Below are 10,840 nucleotides of genomic sequence, written 5' to 3'. Positions count from 1 at the left end.
GCCTTACACCCCCCCTCCAACCCCAACGCTGCCGTGCTGGCCCCGGCGGCTCCCAGGGGTTCCCGGGCCCTTTGCGAGCCATGGCGGCCTCTGCCCCAGGCAGCCCTGCGCTGGAGGGAGGAACCGTGGCCCCAGCTGCCCAGCCTGTCCTTCCCCAAGCGTGGCCCTGGGAGCCCCATCCGGACTGAGGACAGGAGGTGCTCCCGGGTGTTCTCTGTGGTGACTGATGTGAGCACTGGGCAGGCGTGTCCACCATGGGACGTGCAACGCACACTCAGACATGCATTTCTATGCACACGCGTGTGTTAGGTGGTGGTGGTGGGATGGCAACTTCATTTTCAGATTCCGGTTCAGGGCTTAGCCTACTCGATGTGGCTATGTGTGTGTGAGCATGTATGTGTGTGAACATGTGTGTGTGAGAGAGCATGTGTGTGTATGAGCACGTGTGTGTGTGGCGGGATCTTCCCATGTGACGGCCTCCACTGCACTTGGTGTAAGTACAGTGACCCTGTTGTGAGTGTTGGGTGCCTCCTCAAACCCCCACGCTTTAGAGTCTTCACACTTTACAAACCGCTCCACCTCCATTTCCCCCTGTGCCTCCTGGGAAAGAAGGAGGGAGGCCATTACGACCATCTCCACTTTCTAGATCAGGAAACTGAGGCTCGTAGAGAGGAAGGGAGCTCTCGGCGGCACCGTGCTAGCCCCTGGCTGAGTGGTCTTGGGTACATGAATGTCCTGGCCACCGGGCTCACTCTTCCTGAATGGCCGGTGGGAGCACTAACGTGAGTGCCACTCCTCCCAGGAGGCGAGGCCAAGTGGGAGAGGCCCCTCAGCTCCAAAGACCCTGGAGACCCAGGCCTCTGTGGGGGGCCACGCTGATAAAGGTGGAGAGGGAGATGGACAGGCGGAGTGTTCAGCTCTGGCGTCCCCACCGCTCAGAGATCCAGGTCTTTGGCCAAAGCAGAAGTCTGCCCTGTGCTGAGTGGGTCTGCCCTCCCACAACTCAGTGGGCATTCAGACACACGGTCAGACCCGGGGCACTGAGCAGAGGCTATGGCCCCAGGCCTCTCTGCTACTCTGAGACACTGCCCCCCGAAGGTTCCTCCTCTCTGGCCCCACTTCCTGGGCACTTTCTGTGGCTCACTTTACTTCTCATGCTCACTCTCTAAGACTACAATTATCTCCATTTCACAGATGAGGACCTGCCAAGTCCCCACGGCGACTAGGTGTTTGGACTGGGCCCATATGCCTGTCCGCTTCCATGCCTGGGCTCTGGCCCCAGCGTGAGCGCCAGCCCGGGGACCAAGGTTGCTCCTCCTCCAAGGAGCTCTGCTACGCACTCCACGCTGCTCAGTCTGTGCTTGACAAGACAACTTATCTGCCTGGGTCATGACTGAGAAAGTCCACAAGGGGATCCGGTGAAGTGCTGGCCATTCCCCAGGCCCGGCGCCCTTCCTGGGAGGACCAGTCACCAGTCTCCTGGCGGCGGGGGGTGGGGGGGGCGCTCATCTTGGAGAAGCAAATATCTACGTGTCTTCTCCCTGCCACCCCTTAAAAACCAGAAAACGAAAGCACTGTACACACACTAGCTGAACCTTGATTTTTCCCCCCCTCTTAATGATATATCAGAGTTTATTCCACTCAAGACATAAAGAGCCGTTCCATTTTTAATGGCCACACAGAATTCCAAGGTACGGACGAATCGCCTGCCCCCACCAGGTGCTGTTCTAAGGTGTGAGGCCCTAGTCCAGGCCTCCCTCCTGCTCGGAGTGATAAAGTCGAAGCCGCCTCCACATGTCATTACTGCACACAGTGGTGCAGGTCACCTGTGTCCTGGCCACACCATCCCCGTGTGGGTTAGCCTGGAGAACACACTCGTAAAGGCAGAGCTGCTGCCTCACGTGGGCCTTGGCCTGCTGATACGTGCTTTCTGGGTTCACTCCATCTTGAAGCCCTCCAGCAGACAGATCACAATGAGGGCGTGTCCCGTATTTATTTCTTCTACCCTCACCCCACCCACCCACCATCCCTCCACTCCCCCCACTTAGCACACATTTATACACCCAGATGTCCGACTTCTCCATCCATCATTGATCCAGCTACATGCCTGTCCATCCACCCACCCGTGCACACATCTTTGTGCCCACTTGCCCATCCATGGCTGCTTCCAACTCTCCCAGCAAGTGCTCTCCCGCACCAGTCCTGTGCCGGTCCTGTGCTAGGGTCACGGGGCATGCAGAGATTAAAATGAATTAAGTTTACAATGTTCAAGAAAATCTTGGTCTAAGTCTGTATTCACTCCAGGTCACCTTCCAGGTGACTATTTGTTGAGCTCCTCCTATCAGTCAGGTGTTTCAGGCACTGGGCACAGATAGACACTGTTACTCTACCCCCTCCCACTTTACAGACGAAGAAACTGAGGCTCAGAGGTTATAGTGCAGTGGTTCTCAACCTTCTTAATGCTGCGACCCTTTAATACAGTTCCTCATGTTGTGGTGACACCCAACCATAAAGTTATTTTTGTTGCTACTTCATAACTGTAATTTTGCTACTGTTATGAATCGTAATGTAAATATCTGATATGCAGGATGTATTTTCATTGTTACAAATTGAACATAATTAAAGCATAGTGATTAATCACAAAAACAATATGTAATTATATATGTGTTTTCCAATGGTCTTAGGTGACCCCTGTGAAAGGGTCGTTTGACCCCCAAATCGGTCGCGACCCACAGGTTGAGAACCGCTGCTCTAAGGCTATATAACATCACAGTTGGATAACAACATGAGCTTCATGAGAAAATATAGTACCTTAATCATTTTTAGTAATGATACACTGTGACTGTGAAAGACTGTGGTGAGATATTTGGGACATGGGATCACTTTGGTGTCTCTTAAATACTGCTACATGCTGTTTATTGATTCTGTTCCAGTTGACATACTCTTTTTCTAGCCTTAAACCCCCAAAATGAGCCCGTTAATACAGATGAAAAATACACCTAATGTAAAAAGAGTTCACACAAAACACTACTAATTTTATTCTCATATCTAGAGTTATTTGGGAAATATACCTAACATGTGAGAGGAGGGATTGTTTTAAATGCCCTTAGTAAAGGCCATTTGTCTTATGGGTTAATGTAAGGCATTTACTCTTCTTAGAACATATAAAAACTACCCAATGCCTATGTTGTCTATAACTGAAATACACGAGCTAATTTTGTTTGAGAATCAGGGGTTTGCAGGATTCCCACCGTTTGTCTGAATTAGGCAGAGAACCTTGGCAGGAAACGGTCAAGGAGCAGCAATGCAAGTTTTCGGTTCCTCTCGCCTACGGCTTGGGGAGATCTTTTCATATAATACAGTGATATGTTTGGGCATTTTCTCAAGCCAGAAGGGTTAGAAAATATTTTTGTCTGAAGTGGGTTGTCACAAACGTGGTGTTTTCCTTAAACGAGGTTAAACAAAGTGATGTATTGGAAAAGTTCAACAATAGAAACAATTGCAACTTGAACATTGTCGTCGACCCAAGTACTATTCATCTTTCCCTATTTTTTCAATAGAGGCTCAAAGAACTGAAACAGAGGGAATTCGCTCGAAACGTAGCCTCTAAGTCCAGGAAAGATGAAAGGAAGCAGGCGAAGGCCCTCCAGCGCCTCCACCGGCTGGCCGAGCTGAGGAAGGAAGCCGCGAGGTGAGTGTGCAGGAGCGGGCACCTGTTCCTAAAATGTAATGACAAAAACAGAGAGAAAAAATATAGACATAAAGGAGACATTTATTTATTTCTGTATCAGAATAAGACTCACATTCCCGTGGTTCCCTTGGGGTTTAATTACCAGGTACGTCTCACAAATTGTGGGAAGTCACAGCAAAGGGAAAGAAAGGCCTTTTTTGCCCAGCCGCATGGCTCAGTGGTTGAGCGTCGACCTATGAACCAGGAGGTCTTGGTTCAATTCCTGGTCAGGGCACGTGTCCAGGTTGCAGGTTCGATCCCCAGTGTGGGGCCTGCAGGAGGCAGCCAATCAGTGATTGTCTCTCATCATTGATGTTTCTCTCTCTCTCTCCCTCTCCCTTCCTCTCTAAAATAAATACAAATATATGATGGAGAGTTTTTATTTAATTTCCTTCATAATCTCCATGTAGCATTACTGATATTAAATATTTGGGAATTAAAATTATTTTAGAAAATTCTGCAATACTTGGCAATGTCACTGAGGAGATTACAGGGGAACACAGTCTTGGTCAAGAGCACTGGCTGAGAGCCTGGGGCTATGCTGGCCTATTCTGTAAACAGCTATCCCCCTTACTTCCTGCCAGCACCTCTGCGGTACCCCACACAGTGACCGATACATGCAATTGCCCCATGGAAGCCACCTGAACTGCATGGCGGTGATTCCTTCCCGAAGATTCAGACAGTTGGGGAAAGTGTTACAGAGACATTTCCCAGGTGAATGTGCTTGAGTATTTCCCGAATGTGCCCCCTCTAATGTACACGCCTGCTGCTTCTTGCAGGGCTCCCGGAAGTGGCCCCATGTTCAAGTCCACGACGGTGACGGTGGGAGACACTCCTAATGGCCTGCCCCAGGGAGCTGTTGTGGATTCCGTTCACAACCAGGACGATGTCAAGTGTCCTTTGGGTCCCAGTGAAGAGCCTGCGAAAGAGGTGAGCGCTGTGGCCGCAGACCCAGGAAGTGCACGTCATTCTGCAAAGACGCACCGGCTCGGGGAGCGCGCCCAGGGCGTTCACGGACACAGGACTGCCTTCTCTTTCGCGTTTCCCAAGAAAGCGTCCCTGAGGCTGGAGTCCTCGGCCGCAGCCTTCGCTGAGAGCAGCGACGATGCCTCCCTGGACCGAGGGCTGGGCAGGCGGAGTCGGTTTGTCCCCGGGCCTTGTCATCTGCAGCGGCCTTCGCCGACAGACGTGCTCCTGAGCCCCGAGGAGAAGGCTCACTTCCTTCCTCCAGCCGAGGGAACCTGCCACTGCACGGAAACGGCTCCAACGCAGGAGATGACAGCAGTTGCTTGTGAAAAAGATACATTTTTATTACCTTCCTCTTGCCAGTTTCAACCCCCTTTGTCTTCGGATGCAGGTCATTGCCAAAATTCGGTGGCATCCGCAGATCCAGCACCCCCGGAAGATGTTGCTATGAATGAAGACATATCTGAAGGTCTTGCCGATTCCGAGTCGTCAGGAAGTAGGGGTGCAGCTCTCGATGGGGCTGCCGACCGCACGGCTTTGCCAGTGGCCCCAGCGGAAAGTGCGAAGGACGATGACGCACCCGCCATTGAAGCTGAAACTGAACCCCGTGGTCCTGAGAGGCTGGCCCCTTCCCTTTCTGAAGCGGGCACTGTAACTTCATATAAAACGCCAGATTTCTCTAAAAGGCCCTGTGAGCCCTTCGTTCCTGTGCTTAACAAAGACGGGTCCACGGTTCTTCAGTGGCCGTCGGAAATGCTAGTTTACACAACTGCTCAGCCACCCGTTTCCTACAGCTGCAACCCTCTGTGTTTTGACTTTAAGTCCACTAAAGTGAACAACCACCTAGAGAAAAACAAGCTGCCCTTCAGTGGCCTGTGTTCCCAGCAGAAGGGGGAAGACGTTTGCAAGAGCCCGGCTTGGGATTGCAAGGGCAGCGCTCTCGCAGGCCCCACAGGTTATGACAGTGGAGGAAGCAGAAACGAATCCGCCCCAGTCCCTCCTCTTCTGGCTGAAGATGCTCTCTCCAATGGTTGTGATTCTGGAAGAAATGAGAATATAGATCAGAGGCATAAACATAGTTCCTGTAGGAGCAGAAAAACAAAAAGATATCATCTTATTCAAAAACAAACAAAACAGAATACTCATGAGAAATGCCACAAAACAAGGTTGAAAGATACGCATGAACACCGGTTCCATAAAAGTAGAAGAAAGAAAAAACGAAGGAAGTTATGTCACCACCATTGTGGGGAGAAAGCCAAAGAATCAACAACTCCCTTCAAAACGGAGACAGGAAATAGTTGCACTGACACAGCTAGGAAAAACCCACTGGAAACGATTTCAGAAAAGCGGGATTTAGCTGAAGAGCCACTGTTAGACGCACATCAACCACCTGATAAAGAGCCCACATCAGCATTTCTGTTCTTACGTGAAAATAAAGAAACGTGGAAAACATGGAACGCCGAATACAATCATAATGATGATATCAGTTCTAAAAATCACTGGACAAAGAACTCAACTGTTTTAAATGGACAATCCAGTCCCACAATGATGCATTCTGGGAAATGTAGTTTAACACCCTCCAGAACTTCCTGCAGTTGCAAAGCCACGGTGCCCAGCTGTGGTCAGGACCACGGATGCGTCTTTCTTCCAAAGGCCACCAGAGGCGCGCCCCCGAACCAGGCCGTCAAGCGAGGCTATAATTCTCTCACCAATGAAGCCGAAAGATGTTATCGAAAACGAAGGCCACACTCATCTTCTCCCTCTTCGGAGGAAAGTCTAAACGCACAGCATGCTTTACCAGGAGAATTTGGGGCGCCACCTCGAGCTCCTGCGCCCTTCACGCCTAGAAGGAGACGGAGGAGGAAAAGAGGCCGGTTCCGCCCCAGACGTGGAGCCCTGGAGCTCAGGGAGCGAGCAGACCACCCCGAGAAAGCGGCTTCTCCGGTAGGTCAGCCGGGCGGGTTGATGAGCGCAGACACAAAAGAGGAACTAAACCCACAAGACATGGCAAATGTCGACAGGAACCCAGAGCAAACAGACCCCGTAACACACAAGCTGACCTCAGGCCCCAGCAGCCCCCTTCCTTTGGGAAGCGATGGGGGAGCTGAGCGTGTGGTCACCGAGGCCCCCTCTGGCTCCAGGCCCGAGGTTTCCGATGAGCCCTCCTCTGTCCCTGCAGCTGGCACCCCTGCAGCGGAAGAAGTGGCCGGCGCCCGGCTGGGGAGCCAGGAGGGCAGCCAGACTGTACCCATCAGGGAAAAGCAGGTGCCTCCTTCGGAGAAGACCTGCCAGCAGCCCCCGCCCAAGGCGCTCCTTTGCCACCACGAGCTGGCCCAGGCCCTCCCCCAGGGGAAGGTGGCCGCGGCCGAGGCCTCCCCCGAGTGGCTGTGTCTCCCTTCAGGAATTCTTCACGCTCACCCACCGCTGCCCTTCAAAGAAGCACAGGTCAGTGGCCACGCCTTGGTCACCACGGAGCAAATCCTGGCTCCGTTGGCTCTGCCCGAGCAGGCGTTGCTGATCCCCATAGAAACCCCTGACAAGTTCAAAGCTCTCCCCTGCGAGGTCTACCAGCACATCCTCCAGCCGGGCCTGCTGGCCCACAAGGTCAAGCTCGCCTTCCCCGCAGCGGCCCTGGCCCCGCCCAGCACGCCTCTGCAGCCTCTGCCTCTGCAGCAGCCCCTAAGCTCTACCTCTGTCACCACCATCCACCACACCGTCCTGCACCATCAGACGGGGACCTTGAAGGTGCTTCAGCCGCACCAACGGTTCCTGTCCCAGGTCCCGTCTCTCACCAGGACATCCTTACCTCACACTGCCATCTCCAGGGGACCCCTGGGCACCAGGCTCTGTCCCGGGAACCCGCCCCCGTTAGTCGCACCTCCTCCGATGCCCATCATTCCAGCCTCGGTCCTGCATCCCAGCCCCTTGGCCTTCCCCCCTCTGCCCCACACCCTCTTCCCCTCCCTGCTCGCCCCCCACCCCGCCGTCATCCCGCTCCAGCCCCTCTTCTAGTCACACCGTCAAAGGGAAAGAAATCAATGAAAACGGTGGCTGTGTGCGTGGGTGCTCAGCCAAGGGGTCACTGCCCCTTGAATGGTGGGGAGAAGCCAGCCAAACCATGCCTCGCGGATAGGAAAGCCCTTCCTGTGAGTCCAAGGATGCAAATGAGTTCCTAGTTTCTGACATAGAATATTATCAAGGCACTGAATCGTTTCAAAATCAATACAATATATGCTGTATATTAAGTCGATGTCTTAAGAGTATGTATAATGTACATAAAATATATTTATAGGGCTGTAATGTCTGTTGTAAAGTATGCTCTTTGGTTTTTGTTTATTTTTTTAATCTTTGTGTATTTGCACCTATTTAATGTTTAGACAAAGCTGATGGCACTATGTTTTGTACCATGTTCCTTGAAACTGGAAATTCAGTGAAAAATATATCTTGCAATAAATTTTTGTTAAATATTTAAGTAAAACAAACTTTTGTTTTTAGTTGGTTTTACTGTTTAGGGAATGTATAGTAACAGTCGGTTTCAGACTTATACCATTTCTTCTATCCGTAGACATTTCTGACCCTCAGAATTCTTCAAAGTATCTCCAGAGTTCTAGCAGTACTTCAGCTTCGACACGCTCTTTCAGAATAAATGTAGCGGGTCCCTCTGCTTTTCTGTTTGTTCTAATGCTGTTATACTCAGAGTTTTCTAAATGTCCTGAACAACTGGCTCTCTAGACAATAAACATGGAAATTCATGTGAAAATAATGTTGTATTTGGAGATAGAATAACTCAACCTATGCAAAGTACATAGTATTCTTCCAGGAACTGTAAAACTAGTAGACAAATAGTAAGTTCTTATAACATTTTTGTATGTTAAAATTCTCAGATTCACTCTATTTATTTTCCACCGTTGCAGGGAATATACATATATAAGGATTTTAGTACGGCTTAAGGAATAGATTTAATTCAGATGTCACTCTCCATTCTGTGACATCTTGGGAAGAATGACCTCGACAAAGTCTGTGTCTAGCTAGACCCTTCATTGAGGACCTGGAGGCGGGAAGGAGCATAAATAAACAGTGTTTCCTTCCTCGAGGCTTGCTGGTGGTCATCTGTGTGTCCTCTCTCCAAATCGCTGGAAAAATCGCAAAGTCCCCACAATGCCCTTCCAGATCCGATGTATTTTCCGTGATCCCTGCATTTGGGTTCAATAAGTGCTTCTGTGTGTCCCGAGGACTATGGTTACTTAATAGGAAACACCACCCTTTTGCCCAGAGAGTGTCTCCCTGTGCACCTGCCTGGTCCTTGCCCCCTGGTGAGACAGCGTCTGCCTGCCTGGTAGAGTGGGTTCACCTCCCCCGTGTGCATAACCTCACAGTTTTCTCTCTAAAGTTTGCTGTTTCTTGCTATTTCATTGTTATTCGATCAAATAGGTTGAATTTGCATTCCCCAATGCCCTCCCCTCCCCTCCGCCCACTGTATTGTAGGCCGCATCTCTCATTCTTGTTTCTACTTCCCCTTCTGCTGGCTGCCTGCTGAGCCACTGTTAGGAGGGAAGGTTGCCACCCGGGATGCTGTCCAATAAACCGTTCACTTCCTCTCACAGCTGACGACAGACCAAGGCTTAGGCTCACTTCTACCATCCGCTGAGGCTCAAGGTCTCGCTTAGAGATGCAGTAACAGCTCCTCCATGTTGTGGGGTGTTGAGCAGGATGGAATCTCACCCACACCTGCCCGCCTGTGGTTGTGTCCCCCGCCCACCTGGCTGCCTCGTAAGAGACAGGGCCCAAGTCTCCTGCACACGCAGCCATCATTGCTCACAGCCCAACACCAGGGCCAGACCCTGTTGTGGACCCAGAGCATCTTGCAGACAAGCACCTGCCTGTGCTTGGCCCTTGGGGACATGAGCTGTGGGATCTACTTGAACCCGGAAGCTCCCGGTAGAAAATGACAAGTTTTTCAATCATTTAAATCTTTTAATAATAACCACATTCTTTTCATTAATGATATTTGATAGTAATATTTTGACTATATGTGTATATGAATTGTACTAATATTGTTACTTAGAATTCTGATTTTAACTGCTGCATTTTAATATTTTATTAAGTTGTTAGAGTGCCTCCTAACATTTTTATGGAATATATTTTCTATATATTCATTGTCTTCACTCTACTTAGAATATTGTATAGTTTAGATTTTTTTAAAAAATAGGTCTCCTTTCAGTTCAGTTGAATCAATCATATGTGTTTAGTGTTGTTATCTTCCATATCACATCTGCATTGATTATGTCTAAGACTATTTTAATTCCTTCACTTAATACTAATTTCATTTTACTCTTCGTATATTTATGAATCATACAGGCAGGAAGTGTAAGATGATATTTGGGGAGTGCTCACCTACTAACGAAAGGAGTTTTTACGACAGAACTTCTCCAAGTAGGTTCTCCTGTTCTCTTCACTAGTCAGTTGCCGTTACCAAGAACTGCCCAGAGCTGAATTCCCACCAGGCCCTTCGAGAGCCAGGACTCCTGCCTCACTGGCTTAGCTCCTCAGTGGGGCTTCCGCCTGGAAACCCTCTCCACGCACAGGCTCCTGGGTCACCTGCTTAGCCCACCGTCTCCTCTAGCAGGAGCTGAGGCTCAGGTTCCCTCTGAGCTGCCGTCCGCAGGACACTGTGGCCCGTGGTCGCCCGTTGTGCTGCCCGATGGACCCAGGCTCTTCTTGCCCAGCCTTTCGAGCTGGACGCTATGTCTGACCCTCTGAGTCGTGCTCATCGAAGTTCACCTCTGCGCTTGAGGCCATAGGTCAGTCCCAAATGCTTGTGTTACACATGACCCCTTTTTAACAAATTCCCATCAGGCCTCAGGTTTGGACCTGCCAAGTTATAACATGGTAAACTTGAGGAGAGTGCGTTTTAAAAATCTAACATTCAGCTGCCTTAATTTTTTATCCCACATTACATTTCCCACACACTTCTCGAAATAACGAAGTTTCAGATGAATGCTGTGAGTTTCAACTAATCTGCTTACTGCTTTAAACTTATTTTTCTTTTCATCAAAATGATTGTGTAAGTGGCTACTACTTTAACTTATGTATATTGGCAGGGAATTCATCTTCCTATTAAAATGATAAGCCTAAACTGTCGTG

At 50.0% G+C, this 10,840-nt stretch overlaps 1 protein-coding gene across 1 annotated transcript in view; it reads left to right on the top strand.

Moving 5' to 3' along the window:
• Window positions 1–9,676, top strand: part of ZNF804A (zinc finger protein 804A) — a 27,326-nt gene extending 17,650 nt beyond the window's left edge. Inside the window, exons 3-4 of the mRNA XM_014539619.1 lie at window positions 3,561–3,691; window positions 4,510–9,676. Coding sequence (XP_014395105.1) covers window positions 3,561–3,691; window positions 4,510–7,708 — 3,330 coding nt within the window. The 3' untranslated portion in view covers window positions 7,709–9,676. The remainder of the gene's footprint in view (window positions 1–3,560; window positions 3,692–4,509) is intronic.
• Window positions 9,677–10,840: the final 1,164 nt, after the last annotated feature.

This window comes from Myotis brandtii, unplaced genomic scaffold (genome assembly GCF_000412655.1).
Source record: "Myotis brandtii unplaced genomic scaffold, ASM41265v1 scaffold221, whole genome shotgun sequence".
NCBI lineage: Eukaryota > Metazoa > Chordata > Mammalia > Chiroptera > Vespertilionidae > Myotis > Myotis brandtii.
Note: the sequence above shows the minus strand (reverse complement) of the source record. Positions and strands in the feature narration are given on the sequence as shown.